We start from the raw sequence: 26991 nt of genomic DNA on the forward strand, positions 1-26991 counted from the left end.
ACTTTTGAAAGGTGGAGAAACTGCCAAAGCAGACAACACAAGGGCTGAGACAAACATTGATATTCCTTCTGTTATCGGAACAAAAAACTCCAGCATGAATAGAGGATCGGAGAACATTAAAAGATCAGGATATTAAAAAAGAGAGAAAGAACACTTTAGCAAACAGAGTTATTAAAAGGGCCAGCAGAGGGAACCAACGCTTTCTGAAGCATCCTGATATAAGCAAATCCATGTTTTTACCAACAGCATGAAGAAAGACATGTACAGATAAATACCATAAAAGGACCAACGTTTTCGAATAGGTTCCACTGCCCTCTGATACTATATCTGATATGAAGTCGCAGAAAGGATGTGTTAGATCTGTTGTTACAGTTTATCTTTCAGCATTATTCAAGTCTCAAATCTAGAAACGCGAAGGTTTCGGGAGAGCCTCGTTCTTTTATTAAATGGCAATGCTCATTCATCTGGCTTAGTAACCTGTCTGTTTTTTAATATGTGTACTCTAATTCCTATTCATGGAGCCAAGCTAATTCACCCTTTATTGCCTCCTTCTGACATGCTAAACACATTAGTTGCACATGATTGAGTGAAGCTGTATTAAAAACTCACAATTTATTATGGAAGTTGATAATAGCCCGCAGTGTCAGACAGGTATTTCAGGCAGAACGATGCGCCTCGTAGCTTTTGCATCTGAATTAAACACTGTGTGAGCGTTAGCTGTACACGGCCATCAATCACAGCATTCACAAGGGAGCCGTGATATTCAGATCCATACGCACGCTGCTGTATTGTTGTCTCTCAGTGTCTCTACAGCAGGCAGCGTGTTAAAGGCCAGGCTGTGTTCTGCCTTGATTGGAAAACACTTGAGCTGTTATTATTGATTATACAACCTGTGCAATTACACTGTTCACTTCCCTGGCTAATTTGTTATAAATGTTTTAGCTAAATAAGTTATTGGGAAAGTTGTATTAGCTCTGCAGGTGTGCATGTTTGGTACTATTAAGCACATGGTTGTGCAAAATGTAGGCTTTTGCCTTTAGACTCACACAGTATTTTCCTACTTCCAAATACATTACAGCCTGATTGTGTGCCACGCAACAATAATGATTGTTTCTCACTGGTATTACTGAATATTAACTATAGTTTCTGTATTTCTATGATGAAAAATGATAAGAAACTGTTTCAGCCCTTACTAAGTGATTGGATTGCATGCCTTATAGGCACTATCGCAAGAAAATAATTAATATTAAATTACAACCTTTTTTCATTTACATGTTTTTTGAATTTAAGGCAAATAACGTGAGTCACCACTGCCACAGGTCTTAATATTGTATTTAAAATATTTAAATGTGACATTGGAAAGTGATAAGTCCCTCATGGTGTGTAATTAACTTTTCTCTGCATGTTTTTCTTTCGGGTCCTTTAATTTTAATTTTGCTGCTGCTCAGTGATCTGATTCATAGTCTTAACAATTCCAATAAATGATTTCCTCTCATTAAAACTTTTACTGGAAGCCATGTCTCCAAACAATTATCTAGAAACAGAGCAGTATTTAAAACTGGAGTACTAAACACTGAGATTATTAACACCGAGAACAAGGCTCGCCTCAGGAATGCTTTTTGCTGTGATAATTCATCTAAATGAGTTTACCGTTTATTCTCGCTTGAAGGTAAAAGTTAAATAATTGTTATTATTTTCCAATTAAGAATAAAGACACCAATAAAGTGAAACAATATGTTTTCCCGATATTATTTAGATTGGATATAAAATGTTATCATCTTTAAAGTTCATGGTGTGCTAACATTCCTAAAGCTTTCAGGTGTGTTGCTTCGAGTATATGCTGCACATTACTGCAAATACTCGGTTTCTGTTCTTCCAGAATATGGCTGATGAGCCATTCACCTATTAGAGGGTCTCTGGGGAGGTTCTATTCATTCTTAATAGAGCTGGGAACTATGTTTTTCCCCCCATATTCCTGGTGGTTGTCGCACATGAGGACCACAGATGGAAAATAGCTATTAGCTATAATCTGGCATATTGCATCTCTTCTCTTTGCTGAGATTAATGTTTTTGTATGCATGGTCATTCTATAAATAAATAAATAAAATAAATAAATGAACGTGCCTGAACAAGAAGGTGACAGAAACACAGCTAACTCCACTCTACTGGCTGTGGTAATGCACGGCAGACAAAAAGCCAATGAGCAATCAAAGACAGCGAGGAGAAGACTGCTAGCAAACAAACGTCTGCTGTGGTCCAACTGTCTTTGCTCAGTCAGTGACTGATGAAATGACCTGCAAGTGGCCGCCACATCTCTCAATTCTAAGGAAACATGCTTCAGTGCTTCCTTTCATATCAAAGGGTACACTGAAGCATCCTTTACCAAAAGATATGTTGGTCCCACAATTCCTTGCGGCAGTAATATTTACACTGACACAGAATTCAGCCGTCAATAGCATCCACCATTGCTGTTTAATTTGAATTGGAAACTGTGAGGTGTGATTCTGTTTAAATTGAAACCGTTTTGTATTTGTTGTATGTGTTATGAATAAACTTCAACTGTTATGCAAGTGCACTTACATCACATTTGAAGTTGAAGTGCACTACAAGTCCATATTAATTGTATTTCCTTGACATGCTTATAAAAGTGGTTGTATAAAGTGCCGTCTTTTTGCAACATCCAACTGCGGCCGTTGATAATACAGGTTTACAGTCTTCTGTTCTGCTGAAGAGGGAGGACATGTTTTATCACGGGTTGACCCTGAAGCAGACACACGCACTGATCATAAACAGAAACTCCCAAAGGGTATCTCTAAACTAATTACAACAGATTTAGAGGACATTTAGGAGTCTGTGAGACAGCAGCACAGAGCCTCAAGATATCAGTGTTAAAGCCAACGTGTTAGAAAGCACCTGTTGGTTGCACGGCCAATGTTCACTCTTTGGGTTTGAACCCTCATATCAGGCTCTCGGCAGCACTATGAATGCTACAGCGGATCATTCAACATGATCTGTGTTTTTAATAAACCTAACATTTGAAAGGCCGTTCCATTGATATACGTCCAGTGCCTTGACTTTATTTTCATTGATGAACACACTAGTCATCACTCTAGCATTCTCCTTCGACAAGTGCATATTCCTGATTTATCTAAGATATAAAGAAGAGTAAAGATCCCCTCCAGCGTCCATGTGTCCTCGGCTGGTTGTTTCTCATCCTCCACTCCGTCTGCTATCTTCAGTCTCCCTTGTCTTCTCTCTTTTTTACTGCTGCTGCTAATGCATATCATTCTTCCACCTTTGCACTTGAAGTTTAGTTTGACTGCTGCTGAACGATGGCACACCTTAAATCAGATGAAAGGCGGCTCTGTGTCTCTACATGTGTTCACAGGGAGCTGTGAGATAGTGTCAGAGGAAAGAGGGTCAATGTTATCAGCTACTGCACACTGTGGGTACTGTCCATGTGCAGACGGAGACATTGACGTGTCCCTTTTCAGACGAGAACTAATCATCTGGATGTTGATACTAATCTCGTGGTCTTGCTGTTAAAAGGAGACTGGCATGTCTTCTGCATGGCATTATGTAGTGGAGAAATGGGATTTTACCATCATTACACAAAATACAACACAAGAAAAATACTTTTTAATACACAAAGCATCTATATCATTGATCATCATACTGTTGTCTTTCAATAATTCATATACATTGCTATAAAATAGATTTGCATTACCTTTATTAATATTGGAGTATCCAATTGAGTAATTTAATCATTTTCATATATCTTTTTAGTGAACATCCTGAATTTGCAGATGGATTTTTAAATGTTGGTTGTTCACAGCGCACGTTTTTAACTTGCATATATGTGAAGTCGACAGGATAAACTGATACAGGTGGGAAAAGATCTGTTTTACCAACTCTGAATAATGAGACATCTCCACACCATGTGATGAAAACACGTTTTATATTCTTAACATTAACATTCAAGCAATGAATGAATGAATGTTAAGGCTGAACTCAAACTTGTTGCATCTCTTTATTTCCATCATTCGGGTTATGTCAAAGGGTCAACATCTGCAAATTCCCATCATTGCATGCATGCACACACAGCTGCAGATTGAGTCCTCACTCTCAGCGTCACCCCGAGGCACCTTCGTGGTTGATTGCACTCGCGGGCTTCGCCGAGGCTTGCCCTGGTTCACAGCTAATAATTGCCTTCCTCTTCACAGACGCCTCAGTAAATATGCCAGCCTCCTGTTAACGTGCATGGAAAACACAACCCCAACACTAATGCTGCTGCTGCTGTGCATGCCTGAGCACACTGCTGCCCATAATTACATCACATGCTTGGATCCTGAGCTGGTCTGTAAACAGCCGGATGATCTCATCGTCATCGCTACTTCTCCGACGTGTTGATTGATGATGGTCACATCAAAGCCTTCCTCAGGGTGGTGTGGTATTCTGTACTAAAGCTGTCTGTGTGCCTCAGAGAAAAATACGATTTGTTAAACACTTTACGGAAATCACGCTCTTGGGGTGGTTTGTTAACAGGCTTTTGGAGAATAATACAAATCCAGAGGTTGTTGCTTTCTTTAATTAAATTCAACATGTAACAGATGGATCATCAGCTTGTCTTTCCTTCCTCTTGTTATTGTATTTCTCACAAATCAGTTGGTGAGACTGATGGATTGCGGTGGTCAGGTTGTCCTCTGTCTGCCCAGACAGGAGGTGATAAGATCCTCCCCCCCCTGTGAATACTGGGGATGGAAAGTGACGTGACAGGTGGCAGTGATGAGTGAGAAAAATGTGTAATCTTTCCAAAGATCAATGTCTCTCAGTCGGCAGAGGCAGGAGAACAAAAAGGCTGCTGGTTACAGAGATAAGGTCTACAGCGTGACATTTCCCACTGTCAGAGGTACGTGTCGGTGAGAAACCTCTGTTGAAACCATGTGAGGGCCAAGCTGTCGACGAGGGATCTATCAAAAGTTCTTTTTTCAATCATGATATAATAATCTGAAATGATGCAGCAATGTGAAGACATTTTATAAATAAAAAACTAAACAAACAGTAGACTGATAAATTCAACACTTGCAAATTACTCATTACTATATCAGCACCGTAGCTTTACTTGTCAGATTTTTAGCTTCTAACCCGATATTATTCAAGAAATGTGGTAATAATGTTTCCAAAGATGGCAGAAGAATAACTGTTTCACCACTAAGTTAATGATCCAGACCCAAATGTGGACAGTTTACTGCAGATGGGAGTAAAACATTCGTCGTAAAGAAACAAGCACATGTTTTAATCCATCCATCCATCTTCTCCCGCTTATCCGTGGTCGGGTCGCGGGGTAGCAGTTCCAGCAGAGAGCCCCAAACTTTCTTTTCCCTGGCGACACCAACCAGCTCTGACTGGGGTCCCAAGGCGCTCCCAGGCCAGAGAAGAGATATAATCCCTCCACCTGGTCCTAGGTCTACCCCTTGGTCTCTTCCCAGCTGGACGTGCCTGGAACACCTCCCTAGGGAGGCGCCCAGGTGGCATCCTAACTAGGTGCCCGAACCACCTCAACTGGCTTCTTTCGACCCGAAGGAGGAGCGGCTCAACTCCGAGTCCCTCCCTGATGACCGAACTTCTCACCTTATCCCTAAGGGAGACACCAGCCACCCTGCGGAGAAAACCCATCTCGGCCGCTTGTATCCGCGATCTCGTTCTTTGGGTCATGACCCATCCTTCATGACCATAGGTGAGAGTAGGAACGAAAATGGCCCGGTAGACAGAGAGCTTTGCCTTCTGGCTCAGCTCCCTTTTCGTCACAACGGTGCGGTAAAGCGACTGCAGTACCGCTCCCGCTGCTCCGATTCTCCGGCCCATCTCACGCTCCATTGTTCCCTCACTCGAGAACAAGACCCCGAGATACTTGAACTCCTTCACTTGGGGTAAGGACTCATTCCCTACTTGGAGTGGACAGTCCATCGGTTTCCTGCTGAGAACCATGGCCTCAGATTTGGAGGTGCTGATCCTCATCCCAGCCGCTTCACATGTTTTAATGTGCTGTTATTTCACAGCCATAGCTAAGGAGAAGTTTCTTTGATATTACTCTATAAGCATATATTCTTCTTAAGAGAGCAAAGTGGTGATTTAAGGCTCCCTCAAGACTTGTTTGACATAATTGCCATGTCATTTTTCATCTTTCAAAACAAACAGCCTTTTACAGTCCATACATGCCTCATCTTTAGGCGCTCTTTATCAAATGCTGCAGCAGTGTTATGCTGTGATTGTCCAGAGTGTGTGTGACATTAATGGATCAGGATGTGTGTTGTATAATTTACCTGTCAACAGCTGATAGAATCCCCACTTCTCTAATAGTTAAACGGATGCCCCCCTTCTGCTTTTCCTCATCTGTCCACCCCTCATTGCTTCAATAATGTATGGAGCAGATAGTATCTGTTTGCAGGAGGAAGGTTAGGATTGGTCAATCACGACGGCTGCATGTTTTATTAACCATTAAGCGAACAGGGATAGTTTCAGAGCGATGCTCCCTCTGGCAGCGTGATGTGACTGTGGCCCCTTGATGTGGTGCCAGGGGCCCCAACGTTGGCAGCTGCTGGGGCCCAGGAGTCAATGAAGCTCCAACATGTAGGTCAGCGTATACACTCAACACCACACATGACAGAGGGGTGGGCTTTGAACCAAACCAGCAATTGTTCCTCATGGGATGTTAGCAAAATTGTTATTGACTTTGATGGACGCTATGTTACAATAACATTTCAAAATTAGTTTTATTCTCTTCAGGATTGTTGCACTTTTTGAGATTTCAAGAGCTTGAATCACAATGTTGGCAAAGGGCAAACATTATTCAGATCGGCTCCACATTTCTCCCATGCTTCACCCTACTACCTAGTTTCACTCACATTTGGTCAGAAATGTTTCCATAATCCTGCAGACAAACAAATCAAAAAAGAAAACGCACCCTCTTTAGTGGAGGTAATAGTTGATGATTTATTAGCTGCTATCACAAGGAGTTTAGCTTTCAGATATTCTTCGATACAAGCTAATGCGGACTGGTAAAAGTAAATGTCTTTAAAGTGGCCACTTTAAGAAAGGCCTTGGCCCTGCAGTCACTGGCTGTTTCTCAATGGCGAGGATTTTGGCTTCCAAGCCAATATTTCAAGGATGCTACGTCATCGAGTGCCACCGAAGGACTGTTCCAATCTCCAGCATACTTGGAATTCCACCGAGGCTGCGTCCTTGGTTTGGGGGAAATTTCGCGTCCTTAAAATCCCCACAATGCTTTGCGCACGGACCAATTTCAAAAACCCTTGCGGAGAATGGCTGAACCGACGCAGCACACATTTAAATGTAAGTATAGTGGCATAGAAAATGTGTAGTGTTGGTAAATGTGTTACTTTGTTAAATGTGTTACCACCATAAATGTGTTCCGTGAAAGTAAAGCAAGTTGATAATTAGATAGAAATCGTGAGGTATTTATTTTCGGTACAGTTTGTTGAAACCGTTAGAGAGAGTGGCACACTTGTTAGCCTGTTCCATTCTTCTTCGTTTTCCGAAGTCGTGGCTTGGAAGCATACTTGCTTCGTTTCTGAAGGAAGTGACTTTGAAGTACGCGACTACCAAGCCAGCATCCTCGAGATTGAGAAATGGCCAGAGTGTGTTTCTCAATCGCGAGTAAAGCTGCTCCAGAGCCACTATTTCAAGCATACTACGTCATTGAGTGCCGCCGAAGTACTGTTCAAATGTCCAGCATACTTGAAATTCTACCGAGCCCGGCGTTTGGAGAAATGTCGAGGCTGCACATGTGTAGACTCCGCGGTCTTAAAATCCCCACAATGCTTTGCGACCAATTTCCCCAAATCTGTGGTGGAAAATGTAAGGCGGGGCTTCTCATGTGATGCACACCTGCACACTTGCTAGCCTGTTCCACTCTTTGTTTTCCGAATGCCAGGAAGTATTCTTTCCTCGCTTCTGAAGCAAGACGCTCGGCAGACATGTGCTACCAAGCAAGTGTACTCGAGATTGAGAAACACCCCCTGTTTACTGAAACAAGCTAATTTCCCCAACAGGAAGTGTACGTCACTGTATTGTTGTCTGGAAAAAGGACATTTATTTCTCTAATTCAAGAACAACACACACACTGAGACGGTCCTTAGGTCTGACTGTCGGTTTGAATGTTTCACTTTATGGATGGGACTCGCATACCAATGACCTTTTTATGTAGAGATTTTTTTTTAAAAGCCTTTTCTCATTCTGTGTTGTTGTTGATGGGCTGAATGTAAATGTTTTTCTATTACTGGAATGGGCTGTTTTTTTGGACATTTATCATAGAGCAATTAAGTAAGTGGAGAGTGAGTCATTGTTTCTGTTGTGCCCTGAAATAATAAACCTTGGTGATCATTGTAATATGGTGGAATTTGGTTTTGGCATTTACATTGCTGATAAACTGCTAACTTCATGGTGGATGTAATCAAAGCAGAAAACACGGCAGAGGATGTTTCGGTGGCTGAAAATAATCCATTTTAAACCTGAAAACATGGATACACAATACAAATATCAGCCAGTGTGTCTTGAAGAATTGGAAAAGCTTACTCTAGAAGTGATGATGATGATCCAAAAACAAATAAGATTACAAGAACCTCCACATTTTCTCAACCCCCAGTTACAAGACAAAGCTTCATATTGACTCCTGTGTGCTGCTGGAGAGGTGTGATGATTGCTTCTTCAAGTTTCCACCAGTTAAACAAACAACAAGCAATATCACATGTGATCAGAGCACAGTGGTGTTTAGTGTGTGGGCGGATACGGACCCTCCGTTTATTTTCCTGCTTTTTTCTTTTGCTCTCCTGTCACAAGCCGGAGAAATCATCTGCTGCTGGACGCTAATGACTTCACGGAGGCAGTAGAGGATGGTGTCTCGCTTATTTGCTGCACACATGAATCTCCCTCTCTCTTACACACAACACACACTTTGTTTCCCTTTATGATGAAGTGGCGTGGATAAAAACAGTTTCTGCCCTCGCTTCTATACTCTTCCATCAGTGTGTGTAAAGAGGCTGAGACAGATTGACTGGAGCTGCGCGATGTGAGGAAAACATGCCGTAACGCTGAGGAACATGGTTATACAAATATGAAAACATATTAAAACCCAGCAAATAGCTTTTTGAATTAAAAAAGATTTAAGGTTTACAACATTCTCTTAACACAAAACACTGATAAATATGGAATGACCCTCTTTCCTCTAATTAAATTAATCCATGGTCCAGAAAACATGCTCTCAACAGATGATAAACAAAATAACTCATAACTGACATACTATTAAAATGAATTGTCTTATGCTGTCATTGCACTTCGGTTGCATTTTTCTTTTTGTTTGATTTGTCCCCCCCCCCCTCGAAAGTATAATTAAATCATTAATAGTAGATATGTAGGTACTAGTACAGTATCAAAAAGTGTTTTCAACAGGTTGCGTTATCCTCAAATGAAACACTAATGTGAAGGGGAGTTGCTTTCCTAGAGGTTGTGCGTCTTCCCCGTAGCAGCCCACCTCCCCTCTCTCCCTCTCTTCTTCCCTCCCTCTACTTCGCAGTGAGGCAGTGGTTGTGCTGAGAAAGAGCCACAAACTGTCGGAGAGCAGAGTTTGCTCCTCATGTCTCCTCATGTACGAGGAGCGGACAGGAAGAAGGATTGAGATCAGCTTGTGTGGACTTTATTCCTTCTTTTTTGTAGCTTTCCTAAAGTGACCCCTGGAGATCAGAGAGATGATGTCAGACTCCTCACAGACCTGAGGCCAGTATTTCTTTGCTCTTAACGTCACCTTTCAGCCTCACAGTGAGCGGGGGGGGGGGGCTAGCAGGCGGGTGCCAGGAGGTGCTGTGTAGCGCTGGAGTGGGTGCAGGGGAACTGGAGCGCGGGGCCGGGTGGCAGCGCTGGTCCTGGGGGGGGTCCAGAGGGCGAGGAGGCCGGCTCGGGCTCGGGCTCCGGGTCGGGGTATGGTGGGGGAGCAGAGGGTGGAGCGATGCTGAGTGCCATCTGGGAGACAGAGGGGCTTCAGACGGTGGGCATCGTGGTGCTGGTGTTCGCCTCCATCAAGCTGCTGCACCTGCTGGGGCTCATCAGCTTCTCCGAGGGTAAGACGTGAGGAGGAGGACGAGGAGGAATAGAGAAGCTGGAAGAAGAAACTGCTTGTTGAGAATGTTTTAAAGCTAAAAGGAAATTGATGCCTCTTGGGTTTTTCATTTCCAGAGGTGGGAAGAAGTGGAGTATAAATACTTGATACTGTACTTAACCCTTGTGTTGTGTTCGAAAGCTGTTACCGTTCATGGTTTTCGCGGGTCAATTTTGACCCATGATTTATCTCAGTTCAAAACACTCAAAAATAATGACTATCATCCAATATTGTTTTAACTATATCATAACTAATTTATGTTAGCTCCTCGCCGCAAGGAATTTCTAAAATATAGGATGAATCCTATTTTTGACGCGGCGCAGCGCAGGCAGGAAGTGGAACGTTCATCCAGTAGCGTAGGCAGAAATGTACTTTAGGGTGGGCCTGTAAAGAAATAGCGTGGGCCAGATTTTTCTTCTGTGCATCAGAAGCTAACAACAATCCCAGCTGGTACCAGTGGCAGATTACTTTTGGAATACTTTCTTTTCCCATAACAGATGGGTATGTTTTGGTGAACAGGAGACACGTATTTTACTGTTTTAATGGCTTATCAAGAGCACAAACACAACATCTTGGTGTCATTCTGGACAGCTCTCTCATCTGCACCCCACATAAAAAACATCACCCGGACTGCATTCTTTGTACCGTCTTAAAACCTTTCCTTAGAATATGTTATGAATTATAAGGTGTCCTTGGGTTCTTTGAAAGGCGCCCCTAAATAGAATGAATTATCAATATTATTTATTATCTGAAACGATGTAATAACTTTTAAAACTTTTTCCAGTCACTTGCCCCATGCATTCAGCAGCAGCAGTCCGTTCACTATGATTGTATCCTGTTATAAATGTCATCATTTCGACAATAAAGAAATGCTACATAAATGTTATCTTGCACATTTTATCTAACCATCTCCGTTTCTAACTTTCAATATATTTTAAAAGAGATCTCTCTCTCTCTCTCTCTCTCTCATCTGCGTGCGGGGGCGGGGCCTCACAGACACCTGCATCTCTCTCTCGCTCACAGACATACTGCAGCGCCGTGCAGTGTGCACACAGTTCTGCCGGTAATTAATATTACATTTTGTGAGGAAACTTTTCCACCAACAATTCCAATAAGTATTCCAAAATGTATTCACTTCAGGTTTACGAAAGTAACTGTAATCAGATTACTCGTTTTTCAAATGTAACGCCAGCTGAATACACTTGATTTTTGTATTCTGATTACGTAACGCCGTTACATGTATTCCGTTACAACCCAACCCTGTGTGTATAGCCCTCCGGACTGTCCACCAGCAGATGAAAAACACCCACCTCTCCGCCTCTTCCAAGGGACGAGGGAGAGTTTCCGTTAACATTTTTTTTCTTCTGACCGCCCAGCAGCAGGAGAGGTGGGGAGAGGGAGAGGGAGAAGGGGCTATTTCATCGTTATCAGAAAATGATCATATAGATCGCTGCCAGTGGGGGCTCTTCTTGGAGTCTGGCTTGTAAAAAAAAAAATATTAGTGAACTTTGAGCCATCATTTATTTTGCAGGCAGCTCTCTGCCTCTCACATTATTATGGCACGCGCCGGAACCAACAATCAGTTTTTACCGTAAATGAGTTTGGTTCAGAGGATAAAGCACATACAACATTAATTCAACTCGATATTTGTTCACTTGAATTTCACTTTGAATTCTTGGATATTCTCAATGGGTGAATACATTTTTTAATAATGATAATAAAAAAAAAATATCTTTCTTTTTTTTTTTAAATGACACCGAGGCTTTCTCAGGGTGGGCCAATGAGTAAACTGGGTGGGCCTGGCGTTCTCATTCATAACACTCCGTTCGATGTCTCACTATGGGATGCGCCTCATCGCGGAGCAAACAGAAGCATCAATCTCATTACGCCAATCCCGATTGGCTGGTGATCTTGACGTCAAAGTCAGGGGAAATCACCCCCTATAAGTAGCCTGCGCCACGACGCATGCGTCATTCAAACACCTCTTCTCGCTTCAGAGCACATCTCGAACGGTAGCCGGGCTAGCTTAACAGTCCACAGACTGAACCCAAAGCTAATTTTCGGTCGACGGGCGTTAGCCGGCTACCCTATTCTCTCACAGAAGAAGTACTATAGTCAACCTCGCCGAATTCTTCCTCTGGAAGTAAGGTAAGATTTTGACTTGCAAGTTAACAACACACCAGTTGCTAGCTTGTGCTTTTTTCCCTCACTGCCGACACCACGGTAGCAAGGACGTTTTTTATTCTTTTTTCTTCCCCGGAGGATAAAAGGATTTAAAGAATATTGCCACACCAGGTAATATTCTTTGAGAGGAAAGGACCCACACTACCTTTTTTCTCCGGATAAAGGACAGTTTGGGACACTTTTCTCGACATACCTGTTAAGAGCGGGTCCTCTCCATGGACACCTCTCTCCCTCACACCAGAGGAGTCAGGGACTCGAAGGCTCGGTTCTGTGACTGCGGGTTGAAGATAGCAGGCACAGACTCACACCAGGTCTGCTCGTCCTGCCTTGGGCTGGAACACGCCCAGGAGGCTATCGACGACCCCGGCTCGTGCGGGCATTGTGCCCACCTCACCATAAAGAGCCTTCGCCGACGGTTAGCACGACAAGCTAGCCTGTCGGGACAGGATCCCCTCATGTCCACTGGTTGGCCGGCTGGCAACCAAGACACGGGAGCGTCCGCCGCAGAGACTGAGTCCCTCGCCTTCACGGCCTAGGGCTCATCAACCGCGGAACCGGTTTCCCGCGCCATAGCAGGCCTGCTCTCTCGGCGATAACACACCAGCTTCGCCCTGTCTCAGTATGGACCTACAAGCCGTGTGTCAACGTGCTGTGGCCAGACTAGACATCCCATGGCCCGAAGTGGCCAAGGAGACCTCCAGGTCCCGTTACGAGGGAAAACTGTTTTTCCAAACAACGAGGACAAAGAGGCAACTCCTCCCGGTCTTCCCGGAGATGTTGGATGAGGTGTCGGTCTCGTGGAGAGACCGGCCCTTTAGCAACAAGGCCCCAATCCAGGGTGCCTCCTCCCTTGACTGTGACGGTATGGAGAGGCTCGGCCTGCTCCACATACCGCCTATGGAACCGCTGGTGGCAGCCCACCTCCTACCGAGGATGGGCCCGTCACCGAGCAGGAACCCCACACTGCCAGCAAAAACAGACCGATTCCAGTCGACCATGACGGAACGGGCCTACAAAGAACCGGGAAAAAGAAGATGTGCTGGATATGCCCATCGTTCCCGAGGGAATTTTCGGCTCCACTCTCGCTTCCATGCAGAGGAGGTGCGAGTCGAAAAAGAAGGAAGACGAGGCTCTCCACCTCCGTCTCCCTCGAAGGGTCCAGCCGCTGCCTCCGCAACAGCGACCCTTCGCCCAAGCTGCTCCGAACCCTGCTGGATCTAGAGTACCAGATCAGCAGAGGTCGCAGCCCGCCCCGAGTCCCCAGCCCAGGCAGGAGACGAGGGCGAGTTGGTCTAGAAAATCTCCGGTCCCGGCTGCAGCCCAGGCGCAGCCAACCCAGAATTTCGGACAGCAATCAAGGAGGAAGAAGCGAGCGGCATGAAGCCCCTCCTTCTCCCCTCTGTGACAGAGCTGGAAGTTCCTTCTCCGGCTCGAATTGTGTTCCCGCTGCCTCGAGAGATGCCTCAACGCCATCCTCAAGTCCGCACAAAACACATGTCACATCATTATTGTTTGAATAAACCATTTTTCGCTGACGCATCCAGGCTTCGGCCAAGGGCGCAGCTCAAAAAAATGAAAAGAAAAACAATAAACAGTCCGTTAACCATAAATCCCCTTCTGAGAGCAGCTACGGCCTCTCTCAAAAGGCGGATAATAAACGGGTCTGTGAAGGCACCACCGCCACGCGCATGCGCAGTGCCGGTTGGGGCTTTAAGGGCACTACCGCCACGTGCGCACGCAGTGCTGGCTAGAGCTGTAAAGAACGGCCCGTCAATCCTTTCCCTTTCGAGAGCAGCTACGGCATCTCTCAAAGGACGGATTATTGACGGGTCCGTGAAGCCACCGCCACGTGCGTGCGCAGTAACGGTGGGGACTGTTGAAATGGGGTACCACCGTGTTCAGACACTAGAGGGCCCCATGACACAACAAACAGAGTCTCAGAGGGCAAGAGATGTGACATCTCCGCTGGCTCTAAGGAGCACACAGTGGAAGATGCTCACAACATCTGCTTGGGTTTTCAAGACAGTAACACGGGGTTACAGACTCCAATTCGCTGTCACCCCCCCTCGTTTCTCGGGCATTTTGTATTCACAAGCCCGAGGAGAGTCAGCCCATATTCTAGAGAGAGAGATCCTCTCACTTCTAGAAAAGAGAGCTATATCTGTTGTACCTGCCGAGCAGAGTCAGAGTGGTTTTTATTCCAAGTACTTCCTCGTCCCCAAACGAGGAGGGAACGGAATCCGGCCAATACTGGATTTGAGGGTTCTGAACAGATATCTAAAAAGATATAAATTCAGAATGCTCACTCACACATCTCTGCTGCGTCTCGTGCGACAAGATGATTGGTTTACATCAGTCGACCTGAAAGATGCGTATTTCCACGTCCCAGTATATTACCCACACAGGAAATATCTGAGGTTCGCATTTCAGGGGATCTGTTACGAATATAGAGTACTTCCCTTCGGCCTGTCTCTCAGTCCAAGAGTGTTTGTACCATGTACGGAAGCCGCGATATCCCCGTTAAGACAACAGGGTATTCGCTTGGCGACCTACCTGGACGACTGGCTGCTTCTCGCACAGTCGGAGCACGAGGCTATTACGCAGACAAATGTTCTCGTAAAGCACCTGCTCAACCTGGGTTTCATAATAAACACAGGGAAGAGCATGTTGTGCCCCGCGCAGACTATACTCTTCCTGGGTTTACACCTGAACTCGGTGCCCTTTTCAGCTCGCCTGTCAGCGGAAAGAGTGAAAGCTTTCAGAGCTTGTCTCGCTTTATTCCAGCGTCGCAAACATGTTCTCTTCAGAACATGCCTGCGGTTGATGGGGCTCATGGCGTCAGCCAACCTGGTCGTACGACTAGGATGCTTACACATGAGGGAGTTTCAGCGCTGGGTAGCCGCCTTAAAACTAAACCCCGCGCGTCATGGCGCGCGGAGGGTAATGGTTACTGTGAAATGCGTAACGGCACTGCGCCACTGGCTGCACCCGACTTTTCTAGTACGGGGCGTGCCTATGGGTGCTGTCCTTTCACGAAGGGTGGTCACCACGGACGCATGTCTGACAGGTTGGGGAGGTATTTATGAAGGCCGCCCGGTGAGGGGTCTCTGGAGCAGAGACCTCCAGCGGGCACACATAAATTACCTGGAGCTTTTAGCGGTGTTCCTCACCCTAAAGCACTTCCTGCCTTTTCTCAGAGGACACCATGTCCTCGTGAGGACAGACAATACGACGACAATATCGTATATAAACCGCCAAGGGGGTTTGCGTTCTCTCCAGTTACACATGCTGGCACGCAAACTGATCCTATGGAGCAGCGGGCGTCTCCTCTCCCTGAGAGCGACGCACGTACCGGGTGTGTCGAACCTCGGGGCAGATCTGCTGTCCAGAGGTACACCACTTTATGCAGACTGGACTCTACATCCAAGGATTGTGAGCCAGCTGTGGGTGCGTTATGGCAGAGCCACGGTGGATCTGTTCGCATCAAGAGAAAATGCTCAGTGTCAGCTGTTCTTTTCGATGCACGACCTAAACGCACTGTTAGGCGTGGACGCACTCGCACACGTTTGGCCTTCGGGCCTTCTGTACGTGTGTGGCTGATAAGTGTGTGGCGTTGTTCCCAAACTCTGGCAAGAGTGAGGGAACAACGCCACACACTTATCCTGATAGCTCCGCACTCGCCCGCTATGTACTGGCTGGCGGAGATTTATCAGCTGCTGTGCGGGCAGCCATGGCAGCTCCCACTACACAGGGGCATACTGTCCCAGGCGGGGGGTGAGATTTTTCACCCACACCCAGAGCGCTTGGCCTTATGGGCCTGGCCCGTGAGTGGTACAACCTGAATATAGTGAGACTCCCTCATAGGGTGTTAACACTATTCAGAGTGCGAGAGATTCCTACACCAGGTCTCTCTAACATAGTGCTGTTACTGACCCTGGCTTCCGCCAGGCGAGCCAGTAATGTTTTCAGACATTGTCTGTACATGTACCCAATGGATATTGAGACATTTCCTCAGCCGCTGGGTCCCTACGGGGAACAGCAGCGGGATTTTCTGTGTCCAGTTTGTGCTTACGCACCTGTATGGACAGATCAGGGGTGTTTGTCATAATGACCAACTCCTGGTGTCCTGGGCTAACCCTTAAAGGGGGGCAAGCCGGTTACTAAGCAACGGCTCTCCCACTGTCGTGTGGAGGCTATTGCTTTGAGACCCTTATGAGTCAGCGTTTGCAGGCACCTTCGGGTCCGCGAGCTCTTTCAAATCAGGGTCTGGCTGCATCCAGGATGTCTCCCATCCAAGACATCTGTGCAGCAGCAAGCGGGTCTTCGCCGCTCACTTTTGTCCGCTTTTACAGGCTGGGCGTATCCGCTCCAAGCGTGGCCCGAGCAGTGCTGGGCACCTTGTTGAGTCGGGACTCCACCTGTTAAATTCCGGTTGGTCGGTGGTCTTCAAGATAAGCTCGTCTGGCAATACGGGAGCTACAATATCCCATAGTGAGACATCGAATGGAGTGTTATGAATGAGAACTATAGGTTACTTACGTAACCCCAGTCCTCAGAGTAACATGAAGTGAGATGTCTCACCAGACGGCCCTCCTTGCTATGGTGAAGCGAGAAGAGGTGCTTATTTTGAATGACGCATGCGTCGTGGCGCAGGCTACTTATAGGGGGTGATTTCCCCTGACGTTGACGTCAAGATCACCAGCCAATCAGGATTGGCGTAATGAGATTGATGCTTCTGTTTGCTCCGCGATGAGGCGCATCCCATAGTGAGACATCTCACTTCATGTTACTCTGAGCCCTGGGGTTACGTAAGTAACCTATAGTTCATCCAACAACTGGGAGGCTGCACACACGATGCTCCGCTTCCGCAACGTTTTGAAACGCGCCTGGTGGGTTATGACGCAGGAGGAGGTCGCAGCGCAGACGCTTTCGGTGGGATCAGGGGTTAGTAACTTAGTGTACATATTCTTTGAGAAAGGTGGAGTTCCCGTGGGGGAAGGGGTCAGAGGGAGGGGAGACGAGGTGCATGTTGCGAACAAATTATTGTTACAGTGGATGAAGGGGATGGGGTGTCTAAAGTCAAAGATGAATCTTGATTGTGCCAAATTTGACCCAAAAACAATTCTGCTGGGTCTTCCCAGACCCGAACACCAAATGATACACTTTTAGAGACCTTCAGACTTGGCTAAAATTGTCAAAATCCGTTTTTTAGTGTTTATATAGCTGTTGTGGAGGATATCATGAAGACTTGTTCCGATAAAAAGAACTAGAGCGTAGTTATTATATAATTTGAACTTGAAACACTGCTCGGGAACGGTGTGTGTATGTCAGCCTCACTAAAGATTTTAGTTTGGACCGAGTGCAGTCCTCTCATTAAGTAAAGTGGAGCAGCATCGTCAGTAGTCTTTATTCTGTAAACACGCAGTCTTTTTATAATTAGGATAAACAAAAGTCTGGAAAGCTGTGTGCATATTCAGGGAGATAAGAGAAGTGTGCAGCTGGGAAAAGCTGACCCCATGTTTGGATGGAGCAGAGGTGTTATATTGAATGCACATGGGAGCAGTGTTTTCATTCGGGGACAGTTTACACGCTTCACTGAACGGTTCAGGGGGGTATACTACGAAGCAGGATTTTCGCTTAGCCGGCTAAATTCAGGGAAAACTCCGGCTTTCCGGTCCTACGAAGCTGGTTCTCTTTTTAGAAGGCTAGATCTCCATGGTAACTTATGCTTAGCCGCTAACCTGGTCGGGACCAGGTTAGGTTGCAGGCTAAGAGCTCAACTCAGTGAAATCACTGCCTGCTGACCAATCAGAGCTCAGTGTGCGGAGTTTAAAGCGATCAAGTCATATTACAGGAGAAAGGAAATACAGAAAAGCTGCCGTCGCAGGAAAGACGGCCGGCAAAGATCACCGACTGTGTGAACGTGAACATTAATAGAATATCACCTCCCATCTTCAGAGCAATCTGACTATTATAACAGTAGCGTTAAGAAAGCTTAATTAAATATCTGCCACAACATAAGTAACCGGATCAGAGTAACATTAAGTACAGTCCGCGGCATATCACTTCATAATGTATCATATATTTTATTATCTGAGTCAGCTGAGCCGTATCTGGCCGTGCAACACTCACTGTTACGGTGTGTGCAGGAAGCAGGACCCAAATGCAGATTACAGTGACAAAAATAACTCCTTTATTTCAAGGCAAGACTATTAACAGAGACTGAACAGCACACTCACCGCAGACCAAGTCATTACACAAGACGAACCGACAAAGACAGACAGAAAAACCAGAACTTAAATACACACAAGACTAATCATCCAAACAAGACATAGGTGAGGAGGGAGGAGAAAACACAGGGACACCAGGTGAACACAATCGGGTAAATTAGACACACCAGGGAAACTAACGACATGGAACCACAGACAGATCTAAACAAGACAAAACACAACACAGACAGATCGTGACAGTCACATACTGTATACAGAAGTATTATTTTAAGCAACACATTAAGACGAAACACTCGAGTCAAATGTAATTAAAGTCAGATCCACTCGTGTTTTAGACGGGCAGTGATATCATAAACCTGTTAATGTACGCATTCAAACACTTTTTCTTTTGCCAGCTGTATTCACCTTGCAGGTGCAGCTCTGAGGCTTTGATCCTGGATCAAGTGTTTAAGTCATGGATATTTAAAGTTTAACTTCTTCATATGTCTAATATTATAGTTGACTTTTCACTCAGGAAGTATGATGCTGCGCTGTCAGTACGCTTCTCCATGTTTGTGATTGGTCGAATGCTCCAGCTACCACCCCTTTCATGTGAACGTGCACCTAACTAGATAGGACACGGCTGGCTTGAGCGATCCACTTGATAACCCGTGTCGTAGGACCGTTTAGCGAGAGTGCGTATGTTTTGGATTAGGCCAACCGGCTAACTCAAACATATCCAGGTTAGGTTGAACCAGCTTCGTAGTACAGGCCCCAGGTGAGTTGAAGCCCACCCCCCCACTCCGTGTTAACAGATGCACCGACAGCAGATTGATTATCTTCTCTCGGTGAGACGATGGAGACGTCAAAGCGGTGCTGTCTGCTCATGGTGTGATCAGTATTCAGCACAGGTGTCTCGCAGAATATCTGCTCCCTGACGAGCGGTCAATACAGATATTGATGTGAAGTCATGTTCAGGAGAGAATGAAAAAGGTGTAATGTTGAAAATGAGGATCTTTCAAACACATTAACAGCTGTGGGTCAATCTGTGGAGGGGAACTAAACCTCATTAACAGGTACAGTTCATAGATGCTCAAACTTATTTTCATTATCAATTGTGTAACAAGTATATGCTTACTTTATATTTCCCACAGCCCACCTACCATGCTTATTCAAACTAACAGTGCAAACTTTTTAACGATATTTATTTTACTATTATATTTGACAAAGAATAATCAAATCCTCTCATTTAAGAACCTGAAAGCAGCCACTTAATGGTGATGGGGGGGGGGAAATATTTATAAATAAGTCCACAGAATATCCTAAAATAATGGAAAACCTTTTCATTTTCAATGTCCTATAGTGCCAAAGCAATGTTTTGAATTGTTGGCTTTTCTCAACACTTTAAAATCCAATCATTTCATTAATTGACTAATAATGTCAGCACTTAACTCCAGAAATAATGCAGTGTTGAGATCAGAATCCGCCTAGGCCTCTTTATCATAAAAACCCAGCAGTCACAAAAAATACTTAGAATAATAATAATATTGTTTACAGTTCTGTTACACAAACCCACTTTTCCCACAGCTGGGAACTGCCCACTGCCATCACATCCACCTGAGAAGTGGCATACAGGCATCTTGGGGATACAAGTCCACCTTTAAGCTTCTATGTGGCGGACACAGAGACCTGGGCTGCAGATCTGAAGTGGCATCTTTCCATTGCAGGAGAGATTGTGAGCTGATAGAGTTCTCTGTCTGTATTTTACTGTCCCTCTCTACTGTAGCTTCACCTGGCACTGAATGCTTTGTTAAGATCAGGTGGGGGGGAAACATCTGGTATGCTGGGACTGTACAACACTTGTAAGGACTTCAGACTGGAAAATAAGAAAGAGAAATATAACAAAATCATTGCTAGAAATACTATTACTTTTGTAGAAATTTGGAATCTCTCGTTGTTTTTTTGATTATTCTCTAGTCTGATTGGCTAAGACACATAGCGCCATGCATTTGTTTCACTCACTTACACACATGCGTACATTTCTACAACGCAGGGCTATTATGGCAAAGTGCTGAGCAATGCCTCAAGGGTGCTGAATAATCAGTGTGTCACACAATGATTAATCATTTTCTGGTTCACCGCACGCAGGTACACCCCATGCCCCCTTAATCACACACAGACACACACCAAACCCACACAAATGAACAAGTACAGGGATGGAACACTGTGTCAATTTGGACCCACCGTCTTCTATTAACATCGGAGTTGCAGACAGAGTCTTAACGCTGATATTATCCATCTAACGCAGTTGTCATGTTCTTTGTGTGGATTTATGGCCCGGCAGGAGACAGTGTGGTGTCAGCGCTGACCTGGGCCGGTTCTGAAACTGATTTTACTTTATTGCAGTCATGATTGAGGGGGCATTTTGGCTATGAGTTTGTGATTTGATCCAATGTATGGATTTTGTAAAAGCTACCTGCTCAATTTTAGGAAGAAATGATGGAAGGATGTAACGTGAGCCAAACAAGAACCCATTGGAATATGGAGAATATTTAAATCAGAGGGGATCCTTAAATATATTTTTCAATTTAGTTGCAAACATTGCAGCCACAAGTTACAGTATATGTCCTTCTATCGTCCAATAGAAGTGTCTGTACCTCTGGTCCTTGCTGTGAGCTGATTGGTTGGTTAAACTTCTGGTTAAGGCTGGGCATTAGGAAGAAAGTCAAGTATCACTATGATACTTTACTAAAATAATTGTTCTGTCCCTCCCAATACATAATTTCAACCGTTTTTTCCAGCGCAAAGCTTTCAATATTCTCGTTCAGGATCAGGTGAAGAAAATGTTTTAAGCTCATTGTCATCCCAGTGCTCTTAGAAGTTCAAACCAGCCTGTTGAATTTGTATTTTACAAAATGATGGCTGACCTTTCTGCTGTTGCTCGGTGGCATTCAGTAGTGATGAAGCAGCTCTGATGGGCCTGTCGTTGATAATCACATCATGTGGAGTAAAGCTGGCTAGAGTCTGAGGCAGACGCTGTGAGTCTTGGTGTCTTCATTTCCTGTCCAGGTATTTATGATGTTTAAAGTCGGCTGCCAGTGAAACACTGTAACATATTGAAGTGTGCTTTCATTTTGTTAAGTGCAGAAGTGTGTACATTTCCAGTAAACACACACAAACTTTATTAGGGGTGTGGAATAAACTGCATCTTTGAAGGATTGTTTTCTTTGTCGAGGCACAAATCCAAGTTGATTCAGTAGGAGTTGTTATTATTTAAGATCTCTCCAGCTCATTCAAACGGCTATGTCCACTGGGGAAAATAAATCCCATTGTTTCTCAAGAAAGCATTTAAAAGATGAAAGTATGGAAACGATCACGTTGGTTTGAGATTGTGAGCAGCTTCCCTGCTACATTCTTACATATCGATTTAAAGGACAACAATGAAATGGCCCAATTACCCTTTGGCTGTCCTCCATGATGCCTATTGAGAGCGGGACATGATTGACTTAACCTTTCCCTGAGTGTTCAGAGTTATGGGTCCCTCTGGTGTCTTTGCAGGGAGGACGGGCAGATTAATGAAAGTAAAAATCACTGTTTCATAAACCTTGAGCTTCCCCTTGTGCTTTCATGTTGTATTCATTTTTCAATCAAGGTTGCAGAAACAGTGGAGATGACTTTAATTAACTAAATGAATAATAATGTGGCCATGTGAATCCAGCAACAATATTTTCCATATTCAAGCCAAGGACATGGATTCTCATAAATAATTCAGCAGTTCCAACAGTATGGCTCATTGTTCCTTTTTCCTCTGGGTTGAACAAACCATAGTCCTTTGCAGTTTGTATAGATTCAATAAGTCTTTCTTTCTTTCTGTAACCCTGGTTCAGACTGATCTGACCTAAGAGTTCATTAGTGCCTTCTACTGATTGGGGATAAAGTGGTGGAAACGCTTCATTAGTTGGCTCTGCTAATGTAAAGAGAAGTGTGATGAAAATGGATTGCTTGGAAATGTACTGAACTTCAGTTAGCTCTGCACATAGCTAAGATTCATGTCATTTGTTATCTGCTTTTAAGCCAGACACTTTTAACACAAGAAATAAAGAGCTTTTCTAAAAACTACACAGAGCTGGGTATTCATTGACATCTGAATACACACGATAATAATGTACCTGTAGTTGCATAGATACATAAGTAGAGAAATGGTGAAAGCACAAAAGACGTCCATAAAAAAGAAAACGGGAGATTTTCTTATCTTTGTGATGCATAACACATTCTGTCACATAACAAATGTGCCTTATAGTTAAAGAGGGAAAACTCATTGTCATAGAATTAAATACGCAGGCCAGCTTAGTTTCACTTGGGGGTTTTTCCACAGTCTCAAATCACGACAGATGGCATATTGCCCCAGTGTGTCTTTCGACTGAGCTACAGTATATAGAGATTGAGAACATTTAATTTGAGTTCAAAAGTGTTGCTTTTTGGATCTCAACCGTTTAATGTGCAACACAGACTCTCTTAGAAGTGAGGCTTCGGAATGTCGAATCGTATCGCAGCTTACATTCTTGAAAGTGATTGGAGTAGAGAGAGCAGGGGACCTTTTTTCTTTATTGCTGTAGAAAGGTTTTCTTTGTGACAGACTCTTATTGAAACACTTAGGTGATGAATGATTGCCATTAAAACCGTAGACTGCTCTTTCTCCTGCGATTCTCTGATGGTGTCATTATGGCCAGCACACTCAGTTCAGAACAGAAAATAACGTCATTTCATTTAACGTCCACACTCTTGACATTTCATACATTCTGATTTAGCAACCTGATTATAACTGTTGTACTGTAAGTGCAGGAGCCACAGTGCACTGATGGTGGAAAGCGAAGACTAATGCATTCTAGTATTATGTGCTACTTTTGCTTCTGTCTCGCAGTAGCTATCCTTAGGGGAATAATCATGGCTTCTGTTTCCACAGGTCTTTTCCCAGAGAGCTTTTAATCCACATCAGCCTTTAAGTATTGGCAGTAAAACACACATGGATAAGTACATTTTTATGATTTTGTTTTAATGCAGGACGATTTGAGACAGTTGGTCTTTGTGCTCTCAGTAAAGTGTTCTACATGCTTGTTTTTGGGACTCTGCCTTCATCTTTTTCCTTTTCAGTCATTTCTCCAGCCTGCCATAAGGAACTGGAGGCTGTTTTATTCAATAACACCAAAGACATATCGCTTACCCCTGCTACAATCTTTGGTCTTATTTGTATTTGGGCCCACCAAATAAGAACAAATCTGTTTCCACCTCCCTCATGTTCAGTTTGATTTATCTGATATCAACTGAGCTTTTTTCATTACACACTGTGTTTGAATTAGTTTTCTTTTTACTGACTGGATCCGCAGATCTAACATTTGCTAGAGCAGAAGTGTAATCATCAGGTGTCCGCTGGTGGCAGCTCTGGTGCCCTGGATGTCGGCTTTAATTTGGTTTGGAGCGTTACAAAAATATTTGGTTCCGCGAATGGGAAATCATGAGAGAAGCTAGACACTTAATCTCCTGTCCTCAGGCAGGTCTGGATTTGCATTTAATGTTGCACTTCCATTCACCTTTGCACAGTTCATTTTAAAGCATGTTGCATATTCCATATGTGTGTGTAACTGCCAACAGAAAAGATATTAAAGCTCAAACACTAGTTTTGAATTTGAGTGTAGTTTCTTCTAATTGCAATTATACATGTGACAAAATATAAATGTAATTTTTTCTTGGCACAACAATATAAAGAGCATGCCTCAAAACTGTAGGCAAACAATTTAAACATGATGCAGAGTATCCTTACTATGGTTTTTTAATATCCTATCCTATCTGCATATAACCTTATTTAAATACGTGCAAACACTACAGGAGCAGTGAGATGCTATATTGATTTGCTTGGCATCACTTAATCCTTTGTGGGTGCTTTGAGAAACACATGGTCTCTTTTTGTCTTATTTGTGCATGTTTTGAGTACAAGAAAAACGTTACAATGTTTTTTATAATTTGCCCTATCTTTAACAATAGATCAAAACAGCGACACAACACTGCTGATTTAGTATTCTGCTGGGAGGTGATTCATGCCAGTAATGTTCATACAACTTCTGGCAGGTACTGATCACACTGGCCTTATTCTGTTTTTGTCTGTTTTTTGGTGGGAATGATTTCAGCCTGGATCAAATCCACCGCTGGCCAGGCTTCCAGCAGCAGCTCATCTGCCATCCCTGTTTCCGTATCGCTTGGTGTAATTTAACTTGATGCTAAAGCTACAAAGTGTCTGCCACACGTGTCCTTGTTTCACTCAAAAACAACAAGCAGCCTGGGGAATGGAGTGAGGTGTTAAGGGAGGCTGCTGTCCACGCACTGAACCAATAAATATCCTTCCTCAAAGTAATCTCCTCTCCTGCTGATTGGCTCACCTTTCATATGCCCAAAAGGCTTTTGGCATCTGCATGTTGTGTTATTGACAGTGTTGGGACTAACGCGTTACAAGTAACGCGTTACTGTAACGCCGTTATCTTTGGAAGTAACTAGTACTCTAACGCATTACTTTTTAAATTCAGTAACTCAGTTACCGTTACTACATGGTGCGTTACTCCGTTAGTTTTTTTATATAGTCAACAACCAGGTGAACAGAGATGAGAACTGTACTTAAGTACAGTACTTGAGTAAATGTACTTAGATACTTCCTGTGTCACATGCGGAGACGGGCTGCGGGCATGTTTGTGTTGTTTACTAACAAGACTGTCATGGCGGCAGCGGAGCTCAGGTCTAGTTTCTCCACCTGGAGATATTCTCACTATTTCACTTTTGTCGAGCACAAAGAAAAGAACGTTTTAGTTAAATGTAAGTTGTGTCCTGGCGGGTCAAAGATCTACTGCCCAAACCAGTCATTCAAATCTCTTAAAACATCTGCAAAAACAACATGCTGGGACGAAGCTAGTAGCTAACACCACAGAGACTCAGCCGACGCCACTCCACCTGCACCGAAGCAACAGCGGCTGGATTTTAACCAAGGGACTGCTAGCCAGGGAAAAGTCGATAAAGCCATTGCACGGTATGTTGTAGAACACATGCAGGCTATTGCTACAGTGGAGTCACCCGCTTTCAGGGAGCTAGTTAGCATGATAGCATGTCCGGGCGGCACACAGCATATGGGACGGAAAACGTTTTCCAACTACCTGGAGAAAGAATATACAAAAATGTAAAGCCAGCTAATATCGATGCTATCCAGATTGCATATAATGCATGTCAAGTTGATCAATAGATTGTATTATTCTCCAATGCAATAACAGTAGTGAAATTAAGGCTATAAGGGCATTAATATAATGGGAGCCTTTTTTTAAAGTAACTAAAACATTACTTTTCACAGTAACTCATTACTTTTTGGTGTAAGTAATCAGTAAAGTAACTGAGTTACTTTTGAAATGAAGTAACTAGTAATGGTAACTAGTTACTGGTTTTCAGTAACTAGCACAACACTGGTTATTGAACATGGCAATAGGACCTTCTGTGAGTGTTTCATGTGTTACTCATACCAAATTTACCTTTAATGCAGTGGTTCTCAAACTTTTTCTGTCAGGCCCCCCCTTTGGAGAAAAAAAAAAAGTCGGGCCCCCCCAACACAAATAGTCAGGCTCAGTGGCGGCACCAGAGATTTATTTTGGGGGTGCTGTGGAGTAGCTTGACGTTTCATAGAGGGTGCTCAAACATTTAGGGTTTCCCATTAATGTACCGGTCGCTACAGTGGAATTTTCTACTGCAACACTCCCCACGCAAATACACAGTGTACCCGCGACTGTTACAATGAAGGCTCGATAATCAGCTTACGGCATATAGGTGTAAGCAGGGGTAAAGTGCTATTTTTATAGGTGGTGTGTGGACCTCACATACGGGGGTCCGGGGGCAAGCTCCCCCGGGAAGATATTTTTTTCAATCTTGAAGTTAAAAGCATCAATCTGGTGCACTTTGAGAGCAAAATGAAGAGATCTAGAGATACCTCTCTCAACACCCATATGAAACGGAACTGTAAACAGATTTACTATTTCTTTATGGATATTTTACAAATCACTCCCTTTTTAAACTTTATTCTTTTTTTAATATTATTAATATTAATATTATTAATATTATTTCATACTTGTTTTTCATTGATTCTCTTATTTTTTTTATAACTATAATGATCATATAAACGTGTGCCTCGGAAATAATTGTTTACATTAATCGTGACCAAAACGTTTGAGACCCACTGAGATAACACTGAGAGAGTCCTTTAGCTCACTGAGCCTCTCAGTATGACAGGAGAGGACTCTCCTCCACCTTGTTGTTGAAAAAACTCCTTATATCCGTTAGCGTAGCTCGCTAGCACCAGAAGCTAACAACAACGATCTCCGGTACCGGTGCGCTCTCTCTCGCTCA

General features: G+C 44.0%; 1 protein-coding gene across 6 annotated transcripts in view; it reads left to right on the forward strand.

The window, feature by feature from the left end:
- Nucleotides 1-26991, forward strand: part of kcnip4a (potassium voltage-gated channel interacting protein 4a) — a 165309-nt gene that overhangs the window by 117091 nt on the left and 21227 nt on the right. The window contains exon 1 of one of the 6 annotated variants that reach the window (XM_034106607.2): nt 9974-10133. The exons of the other annotated variants lie outside the window; for them this stretch is intronic. Coding sequence (XP_033962498.1) covers nt 10022-10133 — 112 coding nt within the window. The 5' untranslated portion in view covers nt 9974-10021. Of the gene's footprint in view, nt 1-9973; nt 10134-26991 lie in introns of those variants that run through there. 6 annotated transcript variants of the gene reach the window in all.

Source organism: Pseudochaenichthys georgianus, chromosome 18 (assembly GCF_902827115.2).
Source record: "Pseudochaenichthys georgianus chromosome 18, fPseGeo1.2, whole genome shotgun sequence".
Taxonomy (NCBI): domain Eukaryota; kingdom Metazoa; phylum Chordata; class Actinopteri; order Perciformes; family Channichthyidae; genus Pseudochaenichthys; species Pseudochaenichthys georgianus.